This window comes from Drosophila guanche, unplaced genomic scaffold, assembly GCF_900245975.1.
Source record: "Drosophila guanche unplaced genomic scaffold, DGUA_6, whole genome shotgun sequence".
Lineage (NCBI taxonomy): Eukaryota > Metazoa > Arthropoda > Insecta > Diptera > Drosophilidae > Drosophila > Drosophila guanche.
The window spans coordinates 1,149,520-1,173,828 of NW_022995758.1; the positions used below are offsets into that span (position 1 = coordinate 1,149,520).

The 24,309-nt window shown below is 45.9% G+C and overlaps 1 protein-coding gene and 1 long non-coding RNA gene across 8 annotated transcripts in view; both read right to left on the reverse strand.

The window, feature by feature from the left end:
• LOC117590548 overlaps positions 1-24,309 on the reverse strand; it is a 57,406-nt gene that overhangs the window by 25,940 nt on the left and 7,157 nt on the right. For 4 of the 7 annotated variants that reach the window (XM_034283286.1, XM_034283278.1, XM_034283277.1 and 1 more), the window contains exons 2-6: positions 21,844-22,026; positions 21,712-21,769; positions 9,892-10,022; positions 4,886-6,163; positions 4,086-4,339 (exon numbers count right to left, since the gene is read on the reverse strand). In XM_034283286.1, coding sequence (XP_034139177.1) covers positions 4,086-4,339; positions 4,886-6,163; positions 9,892-10,022; positions 21,712-21,769; positions 21,844-22,026 — 1,904 coding nt within the window. The remainder of the gene's footprint in view (positions 1-4,085; positions 4,340-4,885; positions 6,164-9,891; positions 10,023-21,711; positions 21,770-21,843; positions 22,027-24,309) is intronic. The other 3 variants (XM_034283287.1, XM_034283281.1, XM_034283283.1) reach the window with 1 other exon arrangement.
• LOC117590552 lies at positions 15,157-15,814 on the reverse strand. The gene is made up of 2 exons (XR_004574303.1): positions 15,681-15,814; positions 15,157-15,496 (listed from the first exon to the last, which is right to left on the reverse strand). It is a non-coding gene; the product is annotated as an uncharacterized LOC117590552 (long non-coding RNA).

Below are 24,309 nucleotides of genomic sequence, written 5' to 3' on the forward strand. Positions count from 1 at the left end.
GAGTGAACGAATAGAAGGAGGAGACGAGAACCACAGCACAGAGAAGCATCCTCCAAAGATACAAGATACAATCAACATTGAGGAACACACACGCACACACACACACATACACTTGAGTTGAGGCTCACTTGAGCTCTGTTTGCGTGTGCTTGTCTACCAGAGCCTGTGGGGCATCATTTGGGTCGCCGTTTGCCTTTGTCCTCCGCCCCGACTGCCCCCCTTAACCAGTCTCTATGAGGAGGGGCCGTCGCCTCGCTCCGTTCCACAATCCCAGAGTTGCTCAGAATTATTACAACGGATTTATCTCAAGTTACACCCACAAACCCATATACATATGTATGTACATATTTCATTTTATATTTTTCCAACTTTTGATACCCTCGCAACATAAGAAACAGAACAAGGGTATGATGCTCCGTAGCAACAGGCAGAACGAGTCCCAGGGGTGTTTAAGATCAGTACTAAGTCCGAAGAGTTTCGAAGATTTATTTATATTATAGAGAGAAAATCGAAATCTTAAACAACTGTCTCTCAAGCACAATTTGTTGTTCCTAGTTTTTCACTCTCAGTGAATTAAATATAGTATCCATGTAGTCGGTACTTTTGCAGTCGTAATGTCATCGAGTTGCCTGTTTTTGTTTGTTCTTTAGTTTTGTGCTTTTAAAATAACTTGCAGGTCCTCTGCGTCTGGTCGTCTGCTGGTTCTCTCTCTCCCACACTCACACTGTTCCACCGTTCGCTCCCTCTCTCACCCACTCTCTTTTCTAGTTCGACTCTGGAGAGCACACATCTGCAGATGTGGGGTGAGCGAGAGAGAGGGAGGGCGGCCCTTTTGGCCATGTGTCTACTTTTCGTTAATAGTGCTCTGGCAACTCTGTGGCTCCTAACGACAGGAAATTAATGATTTAATTACATTTTTGGCTAGCCAGATTATAAACACACAGAGGGATAGGGATAAAGAGAGAGAGAGAGAGAGAGAGAAGGAGAAGGAGAAGGAGAAGGAGGAGAAGAAAAAGGGCTTAGGATGCCGGAGCACCGGCACCTTTAATTGATTTCTCATGGCCCCATGGGAAACACTGACCTGACCATCCCATCCATCCATTGTCTGTGTGTGTCTCTGTTTCTGCTTCTGCTTCTACTTCTGATTCTTGGGTTCTGCTTCTGCCACATACCTCCCTCCGCTCCTCTTCTCTAATCTGCACAAGACCAAGCCAAGTCCTACCTCAACAAAACCTCAACAAAAAACCCACAGAAATGCTGCGCCTGCGCGTGCCTCGCGTATCAATCGGTCGGTGGACGTGAACGATGGCGGGAGAGACCGCAGAGTCAGAGCCCCTATCCAGGCCATCCCGCAGTATGGCTACAGAAACAGGGCTACATGGCTGGCATGCCAAAGATAGCAAGAACGTCCAAAGATTGATCCCTCCCGTGTCCACAGTTTGAGAGCCGCAGTTGCTTTGGTGTAGACCAAAGATCATTTCGAACAGAGTTTCTTTGAACACACGAAATCAAAGACTATAAATGTAGATACAACATTTTAAGTTGCTGTCTTGGAGTGATGATATATTGTCGCTACTAAACCCTACTGACTCGCACATGCAGTGCCACTAGCAGCGATCCATTAGCAGTTCTGTGGCATGGCAGTTCCACTGGAATGATACACTTGACTACGGTAATGGTTTAAAAACGCATATCCTTCGACCGGTCGAATGGTTCTGGCCAATGGTGTGTGTCTGTGGGGCTTTCCTCTTTTTTCTCCCAATGGCAAGGCATCCATTTGAAGCACACACATTGCCTGTGTGATGGCCAGTTCCGTCGCGTCTTCAATTGTTGTCCACACGAAAGAAACATCGGTAGAATGCGCATCGCGTGACATCACCTCAACCAGTTGACAGGCAGGCCACAGTTCTACCAGCAAAAACGTTGGAAATGTCCAGTATGAAAAACATTGCTGCTACTTCGCTATTGCCACTGCTGCATGCAGCCTGCAGAAGTGTGTGGAAAGGAGGATGGGCCATGAAATTCAATTGACTTTCTCATTTCCTGCAACTTCTGGGACTGCACAAATCCCGAAAAAGAGACACACACAGAGAGAAATGTCATCCGCTGTCAATGTCAATTGGTCGTGATGAGTGCCCCAAGAGCAGTGGCACGAATGTTGCAACAAAATGGAGGGGGGATGTGAGAGGCCTGTGCAACAGACAACAACAGCTTCGTCAGGTGTATCAGTGTGCAACCCGCTCGCCCGGCCTGTCGCAGCCACATGCCCAAATGAGCAGCGCAGCCAACAGCTGGTGGATAATTCAGACACATTCGAATTCGAGTGCGATTCGGCATCGTTCCTCTTTCGCCCTCGCCAACGACCAAAGCCGTATCAAGTGTCACCATCATCATCATCATTGGCAGTGTAACATCGTTCGCTGGCTGCCATTCTGTGTGCAAGTGATAAGTCAGCAGATTTTCAAAATGTTACTCGAAAAGCGAGAGACGGACACGAGACGGCAACCAGTCATTGATGGACTTGCGGCCTCAGGCTGGCAGCAAACACTGACCGCCAAAAGTTTGCACCATCATTAGAAGCCTACACCACGTACTACACATACGTATAGACATTTGTACACATGTGTATGTATGTACAAAGGCATTGCACGCACATGTGAAAAATGGCATAAAATTTGGGCTAAAATGAAGCTGTGCCACGGCACAGGTTCTCCTGGGCATACACCTACTCTCCCTCTCCATTTCGCTCTCTCTGCTTATCTTTTGTATTCTGCTGATAAATGATAATCTAAGGAGTCATCACGTTTCATCACAGATCATTATAATGGCTCACAAACTGCGCAAAATACAATCGCCGTACAATCTTAACAAGGGCGCAAATCGATTAAAAATATATAAATATTCATCACCGGGCGAGGAAAATAACTCGTTAATTAATAATGAGCATAAAATGATGGCGCACGTGCCCCACCAAGGGGCAGGGTGGTCTACTCTCCCCGACGTTGGTGGTGGCTGGTGGGCGCTGTGTATAGTTTATGCTACTGATGGTTGCTGGCCGCGGGCGAAATCACAACAGGTTCATTTGCGATGCCACGGAGGACGCACCTGCCACAAAGGAGCGAGCAAAAGAGAGAGCGAGAGTGAGCGAGTCTGGGAAATATGTGTGAAAAATGTCAGCGATGGCCAGAGGCGGAACGCGAAACGTGGCACAAGGATGTGGATGAAGAAGGAACAGACCGAGGCCCAGACCCAGACCCAGACCCAGGAGCCATAACCTCTCTGGGCTGAGGGCTCTCGGCTCTCGGCTCCGGGCACTCTCCTGAGCCAGCCAGCTGGAAAACCCAGCGAACAGAGCGAAGCGAGTGAATAAATAAGCAGTCATAAAAACAACCGTGAGTATACACCCATACACCCATGGCACATCCACCCATTCACCCACTCACCCACTCAACCATGCAGCAGCAGCAGCAGCAGCCCGCATGCTGCCATGTTGACGGGTATTTCCGAAGCGTGCAAAATTCCAGGCCAGCCAAAGCCAGACGCAGAACACAGAATAGGAGAAGACCAAAAGGAAAGCCAAAGCCAGAGCCAGACCTAGAGGATGCGAGGACCATTGAACAGGATGAAGGAGCAGCAGGGGACCAGCAGGCAACCAGAGAGGTAATAAATGCTTCATAAAATACAAACACTCTCATTCCCACATCCCACATCCCACATACCAAATACACCATTCCCATTCATTCATATTTTAACAAATGAATCTGCAAACCGAACAGAAATCCCCGGCCAAATGCTGTGGAAACTCTGCCAATGAGCGCTCCTTAAAACAATTTATCAAAACGTTTGCAGGTGCGTTGCACCATGCCTCCTGTTGCATCTACTCATACTCATTATTCTCAGCCACATCAGACTCCATCTACTTGGTCTTTGATGGCGCTATCCATATGGAATCCTTCGGATCATTGATTCTGGCATCTCTGCCAAAACAGTTGGGGAGGAATTGTGACGGTGCTGCGCCTGACGCTTAGGCTACACTTTTCAGCGCGGGAGGGACACACTGGCTGTACAACTGTAAGTGGACTCACCTGCTGGAGTCCTGCCGCAGACTTTGATCGCCCAATAAAAGTTCTGTTCTTCCTATTGATATGCTACTTGTGGGACTGTGTTGCAGTTGCTGCTGCTGTTGCAAGAGTTGCTGCTGCTGCAGCTCGTAGGCGGCACTCAGCAATTGCTGCTGATGCTGCTGCAGGGATCGATTGTTGCTGCTGTTGGCTGTAGCTACATTGGTGTTGAAAGCATGGACATCGCTGGATTGATGAACAATGACGTCATCTAGTAACTGTTTAATCAAAAAGAGAATGCAATTATTTAGTAAGTGTAACAGAGAAAATCATCAACGAAATAAACGAAAACGAATTAAAACAGAACTCATACTCGTTGTTGCCATACAAGGTAATGAGTTGCGACGTTGCGTGGCCACAAAATAAGTAAAAACAAAATGGTTAAAGTCAATGAGAGAAAGGAAAGAGCAACAGCAAAGCAATAAACGAATATTGAACGGATATCAACTGTCAATGGGGTGCAAGTTATGCATATTTTTGGTGGCAACTGTCAACCCCCCCACAGACCAAAGGACAAACCAAAAACCGAATGCGAAAGCAAACCAATTACGAAGTTTGACAGCTCCCCAGACGTATGGCAAATTGGGGTTGATGAAAAGTTCCAAGTGGCATGGGTGTGCTGCACCCACCCAAATTAAAGTCAAATCAAATCAAATCAAACGTAAATCAAATATGTATCGTTGGTTAATAATTAATTGAATATATGTGTGTACATATTCAAATCAAAGACAAATCAGAGAGAAAATGCGTGATGGGAAATTCACCTCTCGTCTCGGTGGATACAGATTGTTGGCTATCAGTAGATCACAATTCTTCATCACGGATGCCGTTGTGGCTGCCGCTGTTGCCGCTGTGGCCGCTGCTGGTGCCATGCCGCTGGATGCGATGGAATTATTGCTATTATTGTTGTTGCTTAAAAGTAAATGTTGCTGATGGAAATGAGTCTGTGGCTGTGGCTGTGATTGCTGCTGCTGCTGCAGATGCTGCTTTTGCTGTTGCTGTTGCTGATGGTGATGCTGCTGCTGCTGCTGCTGCTGCTGCTGTTGCTGCTGATGTGAGGTGTTGTTATTCGTGGAGTGCTGCAACTGCAACTCGGCAAAGGCCTGCTGCAGCTGGCCGCTTGAGATGGCCGTCGAGTACTCGGTCTTTGGTGTCGTTGTGCCATGCAAATGGCCGCCACTGGGCGGCAGGGCGATATCCGCTGCCGTCACAATGCTGGTGGCGGCCAGCAGAGGCGATGTTGAGGTGCCAGCATCCACGAACTGTACATCGCTGGCGCACAGCTGCAGCGGTGCCGGGCGGTTATGGGTCTGGACGTGAGTCTGCTGCTGGTGCCGCTGCTGGTGGATCGCCGCCGTAGTGGCCAGCGTGGCCGCCGCCGCCGGGAGCGTTGTGCTGGCCGGCAGCGTCGTCGTGGGTAGCTGAGCGTGCTTGTTGTTGTACGAGATGTAGGTGATGCCGCAATAGTTGGCCCCGTCCACATCGTCGTCGTCGTCGTCGAGATCCTCGTTGTCCACCTCCTCGGCCAGATGCTGGAGGCTGCTCGCGAGCAGGGACTTGGCCTGGAGGGGCTTTCCCGCAGCGGCGGCTGCCGCCAGCTGCTGCTGGAGTTGCTGCAGCTGCTGCTGCTGAGCCTGGCTCGCCTGGTAGATCTGTCCGGTGGCGCTGCTCGTCGAGCTGCCTGCCGCTATGCTGCTGCTCTGCTTCTGCCGCTGCTGCTTGAGGGCCGCTGCGGTGGTGCTGTTGGCGTTGCGATCGGCGGCCGTGGCCGCTGCCACAGCGGCACTCACCAGCGCGGAGGCTCCCTGGCAGGCCGACTGCTGCTCGACGGCGGGCGTGGGCATCGTGCAGGTCGCTGTGGTGGGTGCCAGCATTGGAGCGGAAATGGGCCCGCCCGCCGTGGCCGTTGTCATGGTGGAGCTGCAGCAGGTGATCTGATTGCTGGTGAAGGACGTCACATAGATCGGCGTTGAGTCGTTCAGGAAGCTGAGGTCCTGCGGCTTCTGACTTGTCGATGTCCCGCTCTTGCCGCTTTGCTGCAGCTGTTGCATGATTGAGTAAATTTGCCAACACAGCACACAGAGTGGGCATGGACATAGAGACAAAGATAGATGATTAATGCCTAGCTAATATTAATATTAAAATAATCATTGAAAAGTGCCAGCCAAGAACTGATTCAAAAATATTATCCATCCCACTATACCATAGAATCAAATCTGTAGAGCAATACTTGTCTGCAAATTGTTCAAAAATAAATTCGAGGCGGTTTTTTGCTGATTTTTATCGAACTATTCGCAGGAACGTCAGAGATTAACAACGAAAAAAACGACACTGGAAAACTCGTACTGCAAGCATTAATGTTGTGTGTACGAAATACTCTCCGCATGTATAATCATTTAATATATTTGAATCCGTGGGCGTGCGTCTTTGTCTGGTGGATGTGCTGCGTGGCATTTGCGTGGGCGTTTTGCTTGTTTTTGTTTTGTTCAAACAAAAGGCTGTCTCGCTGTCTGGCTCTTGGCTGCGTATGTCTCGCTGATGCCGCACCTTTTTGTTGGGCTTTTTTGTATGGAGTGCTCCGCCTTTTTGTCAAAATATTGTGCGAGTGCGAGTGCGTGTGCACGCCCTTTCCTGTTCCAGTTTCAGTTTATGTCAGGCCTCGCACGGGGCCAATTAACTCTTCTTAGCCATAATCGAAGGTGTTATCAATCCAATTTGGCCTTAACCTTGTTTGCCATGGTGAACCGTCCGCACCACCATCCCTAGAAGGCTGGCATGGATGGGCAATGCGTGGGGGAGGGCCTAAAGCCAGATCAGTGTCAACTGAAGAACAATTTTCGGCTTTTTCCTTTATTTTTATGCAATTACGTGGAGAGGACTCCAAGAGAGACAGAGAGAGAGAGAGAGAGAGAGAGAGAGAGAGAGTTATGGTGAGGTCAAAGGTGGATGCGGATGGGGAGGGCATTCCATCTCCATCTCCATCTCCACCTCCTTCCCAGAATCCTTGACGCTTCGTGACCATTTACCCACTTGAGCGCTCAATCGAGCTTCGTCCAGCTCCGTACTCCATGGTGCCCAAACCAGACGAATCTCCTCCCCCTCCACATGATATGAGAAGAGTTTTTTATGCCCTAAATGCTGAGAGTGCGATTGATGATTTTGCTGTACAAATTTCCCATAAGCAAACGGCTACATTAGTTGCGAGTGCCACTCTTTGTGAATCGAATTCAATTTGAGTAAAAAATCGTTGAAGTAAATCCCAAAAAGAGTATCCAATAGCCATGGCAAGGCTGGACTGCCTTTAAAATGTTTTCTTATTCGCATTTTATCGGATTATTGACAGGAGCCACTACACACACAGTCGGTCGGTCTGCCAGTCGATGGTTCATCGGAAAAATGGAAGTGAAATGAGTGAATGGGGTATCCCTCTCTAAGGGGTATGTCCTCCCTCCGTTTGGGGTAGCACTTTTCGACTTATCGGATATTTTTTGCGTACGTATATGCACACCGCACAGAGACATACTCGTACCCGTGGTACGGTAAAGACTCGTCTGAACGAACCATACAAAGTGTCTCTGCATAAAAATCATTTCCCCCCCATTCTCCGAATGCATGCTGAATCCCAGGCAAAGGCCAGTGGCATGGCAGAAGCATTTAGCTTTGGTTTTGGGGCTTATGTGGCTCTCAAACTATGTGGCAGACCACACGGCCGCAAGCCGTCCCCATTGATTGGGTGCACAGTAAATACACACGGATCAATCATTTGTGCTGACCAGAGGGACTCGAGACATTAATTTATAGCTTGATTGATTCCTTTGAACGGCAAACGGCAAGGAAATACCCTGTGATCATTGGAGGAGTGTATCTGTTCACCTATGCGAAATTTGTACAACGCAATCAGCTGACAAGTGGATGTCCGAATTCCCGTAATACTCGTACCACAATTGAAGCCCACACGAGCGTACAAGTAGTTCGTTCAAATCATTCGGTTCGTGACAAAAATTCCAAAAGGCAGTCCATGTCCATCCATCCAAATCATTTTGCAGGCACCAACCACCCGGCTCTAAAAGAGACACTTTCGAATACTTGGATACTGAATACCGAATACCGAATACCGAATACGAATATGGATTACGGGGGGTAATGAATAATTAATTAACTCGATTTACACACCCATTCATTCATTCATTCACTGAGTGACCCATACACGAGTGGAGAGTGGAGAGTGGAGAGAGAGAGATGGATAGAGAAAAAGAAGGAGAGACACAGACAAAGGCTAATCTGGGGAATAGCATTTATGTAAGCTACCTCCTGCTTCTCCTCTTCCTCCTTCCTCTTCGTAGCGTGAATCGCTTGATTAGTCCCCTCTGAACACACTTACTCACTCATACTCCAAGCACTCGCTCACTCGCTCACACTCAAACACCCACATGCAAATGGAATTGCACTGTGTTTCACTTTCAATTATCCACATATTTGATGTTGCTGTCTTTTTTTTTGTCTGCATCGTTTTGTACAAGAATTCAAGCACGAATACGTGTATACCCTGCAAAACAATCGGGTTTGAATAGATGCAGAGGCAACAGCGGTGGATCGACTTGAATCGATTTAGCATATTCGAATCAATAAATTACCTTTCTACATTCTGGCAGCCCCTTTAGGGACTTTGCGCTTGGATACATATTTTGCCAGGGTAAAGGGTAAACAAAACTTCTGTTCGAACAGAGCCCGAGACTCACCTTTTATTTTTGCTTTTTTTTGCGTAACTTTTGATGGCAGTTTTTGTTGTTGTTTTCGCTTTCACGTTTATTCAAACTTTTGTTTCTAGTTTTAATGTCTGTGTATGTGTGTGTGTATGTTTATATTTTGTTGTATTTTATGTTTTGTCTTTTGTTGCTGTTTTTTTTTTTGGTCTTATTTCCACTTTTAGTTGCAATCTTCAGTGTCTCTCTGTTTCGTGTTGCGTTTGTTGAATTTTTAATTGAATTTTGGGTGAGTGAGTGAGTACTTCCTCGATTTTGTCCCCGTACCTCGCCTGACCGTCTGTCTGTCTGTCCATTTGGGGAGGGGCAGGCACTTTGTGGCACCGCCAACAACAGATATAGAGAGGCAGTCACTGGGGCACTGTCATTGTGATGGAAAGCTGTTTTGATAAAGCGTTTTCCTATTCGATCTATGTTTTTTTGTCTGTTTCCACGTCGAACATCGAACGGCGATTGGAAAACTCACATTCAAGTTTTGCTTTAGCGCGGCATGCAACGTGCAACATGCACCATGCAGTGGCACGCACTCGTTCACCTTCCTGCTTGACCATCAAGCCATCAGACAGAAACAGCAAAGTTGATTCGAGAGGAAAATGACTGGAAAAGTCCAATGGGAAGCCATCGGAAAACATTTCCCCCTCTCACCCAGTGTGGCTTAGCAGTAAAAGAAAACTGCAGGGCATAGGAAAAGGAGCTCCCTTGATAGAAACGCAGAAAAATGTAACATTTTTTGAATAATTACAAATAGTTCGCTGGGAAAACCCACAGAAATGCACTTTAATTTCTATTGTAAGCAATTCAGTTAAAAGCTAAGAAACATCGTCAATATATTCCATTGGCAATGCAAATTGATTAAAATTCGATGGAGAATCGTTTCAAGCTAAACCACAAATATTCTGGAAAAGATTCTGGGAATTCGACTGGGAATTGAATAACGCAATCGTATTAGAATCATTCTTGGGTAACCAAATACCAAAGAACAGTGCACTCACTCACAGGACACTCACCTTCTTTGACAGTTGGGTTATGTCCACGGGTGTCACTCGATTCAGAGCCGCCAATCGCTGCAGTCGCTCCCGGGCGTGCTCCTCGACGGCAATGACAAACGCGTCCTGCACCGAATTCCCAATATCCCAGGCTGCAAAAGAAGAGAAATGAGAAATAAGTAGGATAAATATATTTGCTAAAAATATGTTTCTTAATCTGTTCCAAATAACAACTCAACGCTTAATAAACAACAGGCCCGAGATCTATGGATAGACATTAAACTTAAGGAAGAACAACGAAAAGAATAACTATGAAATGTTTTAATGACAAGAAATGCGATTGGAGCATTATCTTTAACAATTTGAACACATGCCTTCGACCATTATTACTGATTGAGCAAGCGCCTTGCCTACTTTTAGGATGAGAAAATAGCATCCCCATAAGTACTTCCATTCCACAAGTGATGACTATCATGAATACCCTAAAGCACGAGGGGTAACTGTGGAACTCATATTATTCCGACACCAAAGTTGATTTAAATCCGATTAATCTCTCTCTCTCTCTCTCTCTCTCTCTCTGTCTCTGTCTCTCACTCCGTTATCTAGTGTGGAGTCACTTCTCGGGCCTTCTCAATACTTCTCAGCCTCCGTGCTTCCTTTTGCCACAGTGCAATGGAATGGGGGCATGGAATCCTTACCCAAGGGCACTGCCTACAAGCAAAAATTTGCAGTCCGGCGATGAGTCTGGGATGAGTTAGGGATGTGTGTGGCCATGGGCCTTGGGTTTGGGTATTTCCTGGGCATTCATTCACTGCATTCATGGCACTCTAAGCGAATCGTTCAATGCATATTCATGAGTGCATTCGCCGCAGGCCACAGAATGTTTTGGGTGCTGCATGAGTGGGCACTGGGGAGTGCTGCCAGCCGCTCCAGCTGCTCCACCTCCACCATTTACATATCCAGGTTCAGTTCTCCATTTCGTTGTCCTTTTCATTCAAAGGCAGCGAAGCTCTCTCTCTCCCTCTCTCTTACTTTTTATTTATTTTTCTTTCTTTTTGTTGTCTGGGTGGAAATTTGCCTGTTTGATGACAGCAGAGCCTCAGGATTCGCCTTTAGAACCGCCTGCCATCGCCGTCTCTCATCTCTAGCGAATGTTCCTTCTCGTTTTTCGTCTGCTGACTGTCGTCGTTAGACGGTTATATCCTTATTCGTCGTCGCCCACACAACGCCTCAACTTTTCTCGTCACTTTTATTGCTTTTTTTTGGCTGTACTCCAGCGCCCGTTCCCGCCACTCTGTCTCTGCCACCATCACATCATGACCTCGGCTTTAATTTCATTTCGCTGCCCTTGCGTTTCGCGGCTGTTGATTGCGTCGAAAAGTGGGGCTTAGAAAGGTGGCGTGGTGCGGGGGCGGTGGTAGATTGGGGTGGTAGATTGCCCCCAAAGACGCCCTCGATATGTCACCCACATCCACCCATTCACCCATCCACCCATCCGCCCATCCAATGTGTCGTGCCGTGCCGTGCCGCTCATTCGTGCCACACTCGGGCAAAAGTGGAGCGCTCGGGCCGAAATCCAATTAGGCGCCGCGTTGTCAGCCTCGATGTCGCAACATGTCGTTGAACCTGCCCCAATCCTTCAGCCACACAAGACTCAGAGGGAGGGGAAGTTGAGCCTTGCCCCTGCCACTGCCACTGTTACTGCCAGTGCCCCTGCCCCTGCCACTGCCCCTTCACGTGGTTCGCTTTTCTCTTTAGTTCTGACTTTTAATCTCATTTGAGTCCATGAGTATGTGTGTGTGTGTGTGTGTGTGGCACAAAAGCCGGGGCATGCCTCTCATAAGTCTTGACATCCCACGCGTCAGTGTATATGGCGGCGCCTCTTCAAGTCCAGGCTCCTATTGGGATGTGGCACACTCCGTTACCCCCAAGCCAACCACAACCCGATGGTGCATGGTGCTTGGTGCTTGGTGCTTGCTGCTTGGTGCAACGCGTAGGCCATTGGACACTTTCTGCCTCTCACACATGCAAATCAGCGCACTGGCTATTAATGGAGCCACACGTCAGACTATGCCATGGGACAACCATTCTCATTCCCATTTCCCATTTAACATTCCCAGCCATGGCCCAGAGGTGTCTCCCGTGTCCGTTGTCCGCGGACACCTGAAACGTTGTCCGTTGTCCGCTGTCCGGTGTCCGGTGTCCACTGTTCCCTGTTCCCTGTCCGCTCTCTGTCCACAGTCCTCTGCTTGTTGTTTGCTGTTTGTTTTTCCTCTTTGGTGCCTGTGCAATATATTATTACCTTCCGTAATTAGCTATTAATGGACGTTGTGCCGCCGAACGCAAACGAAAGGCGATGCTCGTGGGTTAAGCGACGGACAGGACACTTAAGTGTAAGTGGATGCCACAGCAAAAGGTAAAGAACATAAAACAAAGCTCACGGCACATCGAAGGTCCAATGTTTAGTAGAAACTAATCCAAAAAGAAAAGCTGTAGCTGTGCTAAGCTACACTGTGATAGAGACATATGTACATATATTCCAGCTGGATGGACGCAAATTCGTGTATGTGCCTCACACACACACTGAGATTTCAAGATGGAAACATCTACTTCGCCTAATGGAATTGCCACGTATAAAATCTATATATTGCGAATGAAAAAGTTGGAGTCTTGTGGCACGGCCACCATACTTAATTGCCTCCTCCGCAGAGCCAGCAGGCAGCAGCCAGCAGCCAGCAGCCAGCAGTGGCAGTACCAGCAGCAGTCGAATCGATAAACAATGGACCAAAGTGCACTCCAATTGCAGCAGCAACAGCAACAGCAACGGCAGCAGCCACGTGAGAGGTGCCTGCCACTGCCACTGCCATTGCCACAGAAATCGGCAATCGACCACCAACAAAATCGAACAGCGAACAACACGATGAACACTTGAACACATTGGCAAACAAACTTATGCCCCACCGCCCAACACCCAGCACAGTTCTTGTCAAACTGCAGTGGTTGTGTGGAGTGGCGGCGGGGCGCAGGCTCTACCTGCGTGTCGAGAGATTTCAACTTGCCAGCGTATAAACTTGGAACAAAATCAGCCAACTTTCACGAATCTAGAAAACTTTCGCCTGGAATCTGACAACCAACGAGTCGAGTGGGGCAGGGGAGGAAACGGAATACAGAATAGAACGAATAGTAGCATCATACAGAAGAACTCTTCTAATTATGGAATATTCTACACAAACTGCGTCTAAAACTCTAAATTCTGAAAGGGAAACCAATGGGAATGTGTTAAAAACCTTGTAAGTTATTTCAATAATTGAATGGAAATACAATCTGCATATTTTTGTGTTATTCTGGGAATAGTTTTCAGGTGCAAAATAAAATTCCAATACAAATTCCTGGACTACTTTTCCCATGTAGTAATTTCCCATATATTCGAGGGTATTTTCGGGTATATGCAGAAGGAGTCTTGCCCCAGGTGCACAGGGCTCTGCTCTCCTCTCTCCGCTGTCGAAGCAAATGGCATTTAATGGTAGTTGAAATCTCCTTTGCATGATGTAAATTATTATTATTTATTTGTAGCTTTGTGGAATTCCTTATGAATATACTTCCGCATCATCTTTACGCTTCTATCGATTCACACATATTTTCACCTTTGCTTCTCTATCTTTTTCTATTTTGTGTGTGTGTGATGCCTGCCCCTGGCCTTTAGCCAACCTTTAATCCGATGGCAAAACACGACGACAAAACAAAACCTGGCTGCACAACAACAACAAAGTTGCCACTAACAATGGCAAATAGCATTGAACAATGAAAATGAATTGTGTGAGAATCTTAATTAAAAAATGTAATTGCAATTAAATAATGATGTTTCGTGACCGACTGATGGATGATGCACAGGGCATGAGTGTCACCATATACAAATGTCTACCAAGTGGGAAAACTCTGCCTCTCTGCCCCTCTGCCTCTCGGCCGTTTGGGGAGTAAAAGTAACACATCTCAGCTGCAAGAATCAAACTACAAATGCAACAATAAACCTTAAAGACCATATCCATTCACCCATCCAGCTAAGAGTTTCTATGTGATTTGGAATTCATCCGTGTGCATCTTCTGCAATAAGCAAAACCACAGTGCAACATCCAAAACGTAATGCGGCATCCGCGCATTGGTATTTCATCAATTAGAATCGCCATGGAATTCCTGTTCGATGTTTGGGCAGCGGCTAACAAGCGAGTTTGCATCTCTAGCTCTCTGTCTCTGTCTCAGTCTGTCTGAGTATCTGTATGCGAGGCAACCACAGCTCACCGTTGAACTGTACAACCGTTAAACCACTCAAATTCTCAACCCTGAATCATCATTGGGGAGGCATCAAATACTTGCATGGTGAAATGGAAACGAGGGAATCTCTCTTTGGGGGAAACATTCCGCAAAACGGAATCGAACCGAACAGTTTCCCACTGGAATTGCTCATCTTTCAGCAGATACAGCTAAAGCTACAGCTACAGCTACAGATATTTGGATTGTATGTGTTCTGGAACTGCGATTATGTTATGTATAATTATTTATAAGTGATTATTATACTTTTTGGCATTCTTTGTCTCTGATTTTCGTCTTTCGTTGAGTCGTATTTCCTTGCCGCTTTTGAAGTGAGCGAAACTCGTTTTTGGTTTCGGGCAGAAGATGTTCGATTTTGTTTTTTTGTGCTCTTTATCTTCGTATCTCTCGCGCTCTCTCTCTCCGCAGATAGACTCTCTGATGCACAGATACCAAGATACTTGAATGTTTTTATAGTTTTTCTTCGCTCTCTCTCTCTCTCTCTCTCTATCTCTTTTATCTACGAATCATGTGCACGGGGGTTATGTAACCGCAGAATCGAGTATCGAATATCGCATTACCATTGACACTGCCCCTCGCATGAGTGAGAGAGCATCGTCTTGGACTTGAAATGGAGTCGAAATTGAACAGATTCGATGCCTTGAGGCCTTGACTACAGGTGCTTCCACACCATCGATGGCTCGGATCGATGGGAAAGTCTCTCTCTTGTTTACTCCATGTAATCTTAAGCTGTTGAACCACCGCAACAGCAGCAACAGTGTCTTATCGTACTGGAGAAAGGTGAACCATAAGATTCATGCAAATGTTGCATGCATTCATGGTTCCTAATCGTTACGAAAGTGTCAGAAAAGGAAACCGAGGAGCTGCACATGAGTGTCGCTTGTTCGAGTCCCGCTCACATACTATTCCACTTTATATTTAGAATCTAAAGAAAAGGGGAAATTCCTTCCGCACAAAATCTATACCATCACGAGTATATTTATTACCGATGAATTCGTGAAGTATAGATGGGTTTGGGGGCAGGGCGGCATTCCACTCTCACAATGAAAGGCAAAATGCATATCAATTTGTGTCACAGCCAACTTTGATAGCCCCAATCGAGGGGTTCGGAATGGCTGTGTACGCTACCTTTGCACCCCTTCCCCTGCAGCCCCTTTTCACCTATCCAACCCATTGTTTGGGCCAATTACTCATACGCCGCATGGGCCGCTGCCGCTGTTGCCGCAGTTGCTTTATCGCTGAGTGTCGCTTATCGGAGATTCGTTTGTTGTTCGTCGTCTGCTTCTTTCCGCGGGGATTTCTGAGTAAACAAGAAAACTCTTTAATTGCGATTACGAGTACAAGAAAGCGGTATGTGGCATGAGATGGGATTGGGTCTGAGGGTGGTGACGGGGAATCTCCGGAAGATGGAGTGGAGTTTGAAGATGATGGACTGACAGAGACAGTCGCATCGTGCTGATGGACGGGACTGCTTATCTGTTTACCTCTTTCATGAGAATGAGTTTAATTTCAGTCGCCGTGCCATCAGTTCGAGTTCCCACTAGGAAACATGGCCATTGCCATGAATGAAGTTTCCAATTAGCGAATTGGAAGTAACCTCCTCATCTGAGCTCAAAAACTTTACGAACTTTTCTGTTGATGTTTTCGTGTGTGGAAAACGTTAAATACAAGATACATGAGAGGTTCTGCTGAAAGCTATAATCAAATATATTTATATATTCCATGAAGTGCAATTGGAATTGGAATTGGAAATGGAAATAGAACCGAGCGACAATCATATGATCTCAGGGTCAGTATTTTTGTTGTCGTCTGGCTGTGGCTCAGGTGCGCATTGTCTCACGTTTGTTTATTGACTCGTTCGACGGCTGCCAACCCACAAATGGGTTGGCTTTATGACGACATCTTCAAAGTGCAATTAGCTTCAGTAGCCCACACTTTAGCCATCTTCTGCTCGCCATTCCACGTTGGGTGGCATCCCACTCGCAGAATCTCTCCTTCTCTCTCACTCTCTTGTATTGAGTGGCCCGTTTCGCTTCACGTGGCAACAAGTGCTCTTGTGCTGCCCCCAAAGATCTCCAGAATTTAACAGAATCGAAGAGGAAAACTGTAAAAATAGCAACGAGGAAGAAAATCGATGTGTTGAACAGGGGAAAACCGAACCAGAAGGGACCAAACTGAAAGCAGAGTAAAAGGAAGAGAGGAACTCTGAGGAAGTGAAGCTGTGCTCCTCAGGGAACAGGGCAACATGGAGCATGGAATTATAGAGAATAATTAAAATTAGGAACACACTGATAGCGAAATATTAAGACCGAAAAAAGAAAACTAAAATGGAAGAGAAATTACTAATATTTGGTAAATAAAATAATGAAAAAATAAGCCAAAATTATTTTAAGATGCTATTTATGTATGTAGGTGCATATTTGGTCGAGCTCAAATTTCTATTTTCCGCTGTACCGGAGAGACGTTAATGGAGAGGGAAAGACAGAAGAGAACCTGAATGAATGGCTATGAATAAAGATGAGCGTTTATCGAATGAATCGAATTGGCATTGAAAGGTATCTGCGCATAACCAATTATTTGAAGCCACGATGATGGATTACTAGCGGTAAATCGTTGGAGCATCGCAGAGTGAGAGAGAGAGAGAAGACAGAGACATAGCCGAAAGCTCTCTTCGGCTCGCTCAATCTCTTGATGTTCGTGAGAGTGGGAAAGAGAGGGGGGAAAAGAACACCGTTTGCAACTGTGAAAGGTGCATACAAAAGGCAGTAAAGCCAACAAAATAAAGAAAAAGATAAGGAATGGTGAAGACAACGGAACAGAAGAACAACAAATGCAGCTGCAAAAGCAGCTGATAAAGAAACCCAGAACACAAGGCAGTGGAAGAAACAGAAATATAACAAAAAGAGGTAGAAGAATGTTATATGTAGCTCTCGTGGATAGCGACTGAGTGGAGGAACAAAGTGATGCAAGACAATGAGCCAAATTAAGGAGAATACTCGTACATATTAAAGCACCAGCAAGGAGAGTGAACATAATGTGCTGGTGATGCCATGGAGATGCATCGAATCATTCACGATACTAGTTAGATTACGAGTATGAATGTGAATTGCATGAAAGAATGTGTAACCGATTTGTTTCCAATAAGAAAATGGACACAGACTCGTTGCAGGCATCCGCTGCACATTTCTTTTGCACTAGCAAGTCGTAACCGTGTCCCGCTTCCTTTTACCTCTGATTTTCCTTGCACTTCGATGCAATTCCATGGCCAATATTATTTTGAGCCTTTTCCTCTCTCTCCCTCCGCCTCGCGGTCAGTCTCCCCCGCTCTTTGTGAGTCTCTCCCTCTGTCCGGCTGTCCCTCTGTCGCTCTGTCGCTCTGTCGCTCTGTTGAGGCATTGACTTTTACACATCGCAGCACATGGCCATGCTCCCCCTGAACCACACACACACGGCACCCAGAGCATCGCAGAGGCGCTCAATTGTATCGTCATTGACGCTGACTGCGACGCTGGTTGCGATGCTGCCACTGGCTCACGGCGTGTAAAATAGAAATAGAAAGACTCAGGGTGCATTGACAAAAGGTGAGGCTCTGCTGCACCACACTGCCATCATTCTCTCCACCCTTTCAACATGGAGCTCGCTCTCTACACACTCTTCGGTTGGTATAACCTGCGACTTACTCACACAATTGACTGCTCGGCGGCGACGTGGAGCCCAGAAACTTGCGTTACCGGATTTCGGATGCTGTTTGTTAGTCGCCGTTGTCGTTGCTGCTAAGCCTTCTCTTCTCCCTCTCTGAATCTCTCTCATCGCTCAATGCTTTGCACACACAAACACCCAACACACACACAAATGATGAGAGGTAATGCTATGCGGTTTGGCTATCCCACTTGCACCTGCAGGCCCTCCCCGGCAATAGACAAAACTTCAGTGATAGCTTCCCCCTCTCCATCCGCTGCCGCCCTCCATCCATCTCGCTCCCTCTCTCTCTCTGTCTATATTGATTTCGTTTTGGAATGTTTCCAGTGTGAGTTTCGCTGCAAACTGGAAATTCTTTTGGGGTCCATTGAGGTTGACCCAAAAATAAAAGAGCAGGCCCGAGAAAGGAGGTTTTGGATGCTACTCCGGAATCGTACCACTGCTGCAGGCGGCCGGTCGGGCAGGGGATGGCGAAGGGAAGGGGACGCATGGGTACGCCCCTTGGAATGCAATTTGAGCAGCAGTGAAGCCCAAACTGTGGTATCCATAATGGTACATGATGGACACTGGAAATGATTGATATGCATTAGAAATCATTATCATCATAGTTATTGGGTTTTTGTTTCGCTGCTGATGATCGATTATTATGGAGATAGATGGCATTCTGTAAATTCTATGCACAAACATGGATTTACTAGAACATTATCAGTGGAATCGATTCATTTGGGACTTTAATTTCAGTAATCTTTCACCTGTCTCAAAAAACTTATTCTTGGCTTCACAGATATTTCTTAAATAACGCTTCGAATGTGCGCTTTCTAGCCAAATATTTTAACTGCAATTGTATGTAGATCTATTCCATATCTGTGTACATTGTAGAACACTTTAAGAAGTGTTCAGGAAGTATTAAAAAGTATTTTTCAGGTGTTGAAATGCTGCCACGAATGAATGATCTTCCTTCAGAGAATTTTTCGGTTCTAATGTTTGTTTTGCATTTTGCTTTGCTGCCTACATATGTACATACATACATATGGACATACATACGTAAATATGTTTGTGTATGTGGTTCATAAATGTTATTTTATGTTTATTTTTCCACACTTTTTCTAGTTTTTTTTATCGTTTTTTGTCGTTTTTTTTTGTTTTGTGTTTTTTTTGACAGTTGATTTCCACATTCAACAAAACTTGTTTCGTTTTGAGGTTAGTTTTCTTTTCGGCCCGTCTCTCTGCCTCTCTGGCTGTCCATCTGACCGTCTGTTTGCCCGTCTCTCTGTTTTCTTGTTTAGCCGCTTTTTACAACAACAACAACCACAACAACAACACGTGGCAAGCAGCGCTACCAAAACTGTAAGCAGCTTTTATTGCCATTTGTCCCTCTCTCTCTCTCAATCACTATCTCTCTAACTGAGTCCGTCGGTCCCTGTGTTTCTTTGTCTATTTTTTGCAATTATTTCCAGTTGGCTGAATTCGGTGGGAGGCAATGGCAATGCCTTCGATGTTCCCGAGCGGAGGCTGCGAGCCGGCAGAGGTACCTACATCTGTATGTATGTACATATGTACGTACTCGTGGAGAAAAATAGAGATAAAGATAGGGAGATAGAGAGAGCAACTCCCACCATTCCCAAGCGATTGTCCGACGGGAATGGTCCATGGGGGAGTCAAGTGAAAGGAGGCAGCGGGTGTTAGTTTTTGCACACTCACGCCCAAAAAAATCGACACATCGATTCGTACATACTTACATATGTACATACATATGTTGTATGTATATGCACACCCATAGCCGCCGTGTTAATGGGTTAAACAGCAAACTGAAGTTTTGCCCATAAAATAATAGGGGGGAGACAATGAACAAAAAATATTAAGATACAAACTTTCCGTGAATCGAAGCCGGTTAAAAAATATTTACATTCAACAGACATGGGAGAAGAAAGATAAAGATACTCTCGGATTCATAATATCCCAAGGGAACTTCATATGGTACATACATAAGTACATTCCGATAGTATTCTATGATCAAAATACCCAAAGTGTACCTATGATTACGTGAAAATGTGATTCATGGCAATTCCTCAACAATTACGAGTAGTACCACAAAAGCTTCATGTATCGGGCAGAATTTCACTCTCAAGGGGGGAACCCCACCAATGCATGGATTTTGCTAAATTTGTGCCAAAATTCGACTCCCTTCCTGGCCAGCATCTGGTGAAGATCGTCATAGCCCGGTACAATACAATGCAAACATACAATGTACACACACACCCATGTAAAGCCAGGGGCGGACATGACTGGAACTGTTTCTCAGGTACTTGAAAAAGCAGAGAGAAAAAAAATGAAAAACAGAAACAACAACAACTGCGACAATGTTGATTCAGAGCAGCCCCCGCAACCCGACCCACAGACCCACCTAGGCTCCAGAGCCCCAGCTGGCAGCTGTAGTTGTTAGCCCCCCATAGACCCCCGCCCAACCCCTCACACAACAGTGTGAGCAATACGTAGGAACGCCTTTTGGGGAATCACTCCCCATGCACTCCCACTGCCGTGCAAGCAGTTTGACAGCCATTGGTGGGTTACTCACTTTGCTGGAGCAGTGCAACTGCGCTGCGACTGGAACTTCTATTTCCACTACCGCTGCTGCGCTGCTTTGCCGATTCTATGCTTCTGCACTGCTGACTGTTGCCACTGCACTGCCACTGCGATGCTGGTGCTGCTGCTGACACACACAAACAAATCGAATGCAATTCGTAACACCGAAAAAAATATATCTGGCAAAATGCTGGGGGAGTGAGGCGGAGGCGAACAAAACGCTGGAATGATGCTGCGGAATGGCGCAACGGCAAAACGACGACGACAACAGCGCCGACGCGAACAGAGCACAGAACCGCGCGAAACACGTACGAAACAGAGACGCCAACGCGTGCGCGACGCGGCGCGCACTTCAAAATGAAAGCAGCAAAAAAAGCAAACTAGGGGAATGTGGGGGGCAGCGGCCCACAACGAAAAACCGAAACGACCGTCGTCGACACACACACTCCGACGCTGACGCTACGAAAACGTCGACAGTCGCCGCACAACTGACGCGCGGCTCCAACGCCAAGCAGCCGGAGAGGCCCCAAAAGCATCGCCCGCTGCAGCGCGCTGGAGGGCTCCACACAGAGAGAGAGAGAGAGAGAGAAAAACAAAGTGAGGCACGGCAGAGAGAACGAATGCGAGAGAGGCAAGAAAATGAGTGCAAGCTTTGCTCTAAGCAGTGGCGGTAACGGCGTGAATACTGGCGGGGGGCGGACACACCGCAAAGTCAATTGCAAAAACAAAATACCAAAAAAGGAGAACCAAAGGGGCAAAGCAAAAGCAGCAACAGCTAGAAAAGAACAAACGCCCGCTTCGATGGTCGAGGCTTTGATACCCTTTACATGCAGATCGGTCGTAACAGTGGCACCCATATGTATACACCATATCATCATTAATGTTCGATATCATTATACCCTTCTGTCAGGGCACATAGAGGATTATAAAAGTGGTGCCTCTCCGCCACCGCTTCGTTATCCAACCCAACACATCTGAAAACAGATGCGCAATCATGTTATCAGGCCGTCAAACTGTAAGTATTATCTACAGTGTGACAAGTACTTGGAGCTATTGTTAATTTTAGTTTAATTTTAGAGAGTAGTTCCGCATTTGCATGACCAGCAAACGATAAAAATGACAGCAAAGCCAGATTAACTAGAACCATCAATAGTTGAATTGCAAATTTAAGTATAATATTCTAGTAAAGATCTTAAAAAAGTGAACCAACTTTCAGTAATTATCAAAACTTACCCAATCGAGAATCATTCTTCTTGCGCACCCGCAAACAGATCGTACAGGATTTTATGCACTGAAATTGGAGTTGAGGAAAGGAATTCAGAATATACATTATACACGTAGTATGGATGATCAATTGAAACGTACATCGTGTATGTGGCGTATGACCTCTGTGCGCGATATGTTCTCCAGTGAAAGGCCGTTAACCTCGAGTATCTCATCGCCCACTTCCAGATTATCGCGATCGGGCGGTGAGCCATATAGTTTAATTTTCCCTTCCACATTCTCGACGAGTATGATGACATAGCCGGATAGTTCGACAACTTGTTGCTGCAACGATAGATGTTTGATTTTTGGGTTGAATGCATGACATTTTCATTCAGGAGCTACAAAGTAATTTCCACATTTTCTCAGGAAATATGTACACATCCATGTTTGTATGTATTGAGAAATTCTGGCTAAATGTGGCGCATAAAGTAATTTTCATAAATGCTTCATTTACAGCACCGCCCCCGCTGGCAAATGCCTTCTTAAATGGCAACAACTTATTTATGCTAGAAATGAAAGGAACGAAAAAAAATCCATACCATGAGGCCGAAGTTCCTATGCTGTACACTAACGCATATCTTTGAACCGACTAAATTGTAAGTATTTTAAGTTCTAAAAATATTTTTAGGACAGTTTTGTCCATAAGGAAAACCTTCAGATTGGATTGGTATCCAATGATCCAATCTATGAATCAGTCTTATCATATAAATAGGCGATTATAATATAATTTCGGATCGGTTATGCCTTCATCGCCTTCTTCATAGTAAAGTTACCCTTTGTTTAGGGCATACAAATCAAATTAATTACAAAAAAAGGATAAAGGGCCAAGGCAGGACTCCGAACACAACACAGGCCGAACCTCAAATACCCACCAACACCCACATGCCACCAACCATGACACCCCCTGTCCCGTATGTGTGTGTGTGTTTGTGTGTGTGTGTGTGGGAGTATTTGGCCATTATTGCTTGGGTTGGCTCGTTATGTTAATTACAACAAATTATGCTCATGCGGCATGGTCCCCCTCATTTCAAGGTGGGTGGAAACCAGCAACTCCTACTGTATCCGCACCAGGTGGCTCCCAAGGGTATGCCGCCCACCGCCCAGCGCCCACCGCACACACCGCCAACGCTCGTGAGATAGTCGTCCTAGTGTAGATGTTCTCTGTTCTCCGAGTTTATGGCCACTAAATTGTTTAATGCCACCCACCGCACAGTTCTAGAACAAAATTCACACATTTCAATTATATGATATTTATTTTAAAAGTTGACTTCACTTATAAAGCTGGTTATTGAATAAGTTTAGAAGGCTGTGCATAGATGTCTCTTAAAAATTGTTTGGGACAAGCATTAGTTTGAGCCACACAGACCATCAAGTATCTGAATGATTACTGATCCATGCAGTAGGGCAAGGAGTTCGGCAGGCAGTTGCATCCGAAACAATTTCAATCAGCTGCAAAGTGATGTGCCACACTCACACACCACAGGAAAAACATTAAATGAAGGCGACTCAAAGGGGAAGCCACAGTAAAACCACGAAACTCAGACCGAAAGTTGGTAAAAAGCATGTCGGAAACCATTTAAAGCAGGCCCAAAAAATAACCACACACACAGAGACAAAAGTCCAACAAGTAAGAGATAAGAGCCAGGACAGAGGTACAGTGAAGGCTTGACGAGTGGATAAGGCTCCTTGGGGCCTGACTCATTTGATACTCTTGCGATTGATAACTTCTTTGATTCGTCAAGACTTTCAGTCCGAGTTTCCCATAAGCGAAAGGACACACGAACAGAGTAATGTGAGATGTTCATTGGCACAACTACACGCCGTTCCCGAATCTGATTTAAGCGTCTAAAAGACTCGTTTCGTGTTAACTGACAAACTGTTTTTAGCATCAAAGGAGTTCTACTTCCGCCTGTGGATATGGGTAAACAGTCCAATATAAGAGCATGGCACACTTTGTGCTGAGAATATTAAGAGCTCCAATGGGTTTCTGAGTGAAGCTCAAGCTGATAAAGATGTCGAAGAAATGTACTCGAAATGAAGATGCTTTGAACTTTGGTTAGACATCGGCTCACATGTGTGTTCGGTATTCAACGTACTTGTTGTAAAATATAAAAGGAATGCCAGTTCCCCATTGAAGGGAACGATTCCACAGCTCAAGTATCTTTTGCAGCAAATGCAAACAAATACATTAATATATGTATTAATTATGGAATCCTCACTCTAGTCCACTTCTGTCCTGGCTTTCCTTCTGTAAATAATTTGAACTTGTGACATCCGCCAGCAGTGGGTTAAAAAACGAGAGTGTTTCGTAATTACAAGACAAAGTGACTAAAACAAAAACAACGGAAATCAAAAATTATGCCCCATGATGCGGGGAGGGTCGCAAAAGTGAATGGCCGTCAGGGGAGGTGTGTGTGTGTGTGTGCGGCAGACGGAGGCGTGGCTGGACAACAATTGTTGCAAGTGCCAGAGAGTGCAACAATGGGACGGCGAAAACGGATGGGGGAAAACACTCAACTGGAAGTGAACTCGAGTCGAGCTGGCAAGCGGCCAAAAAGGACACAC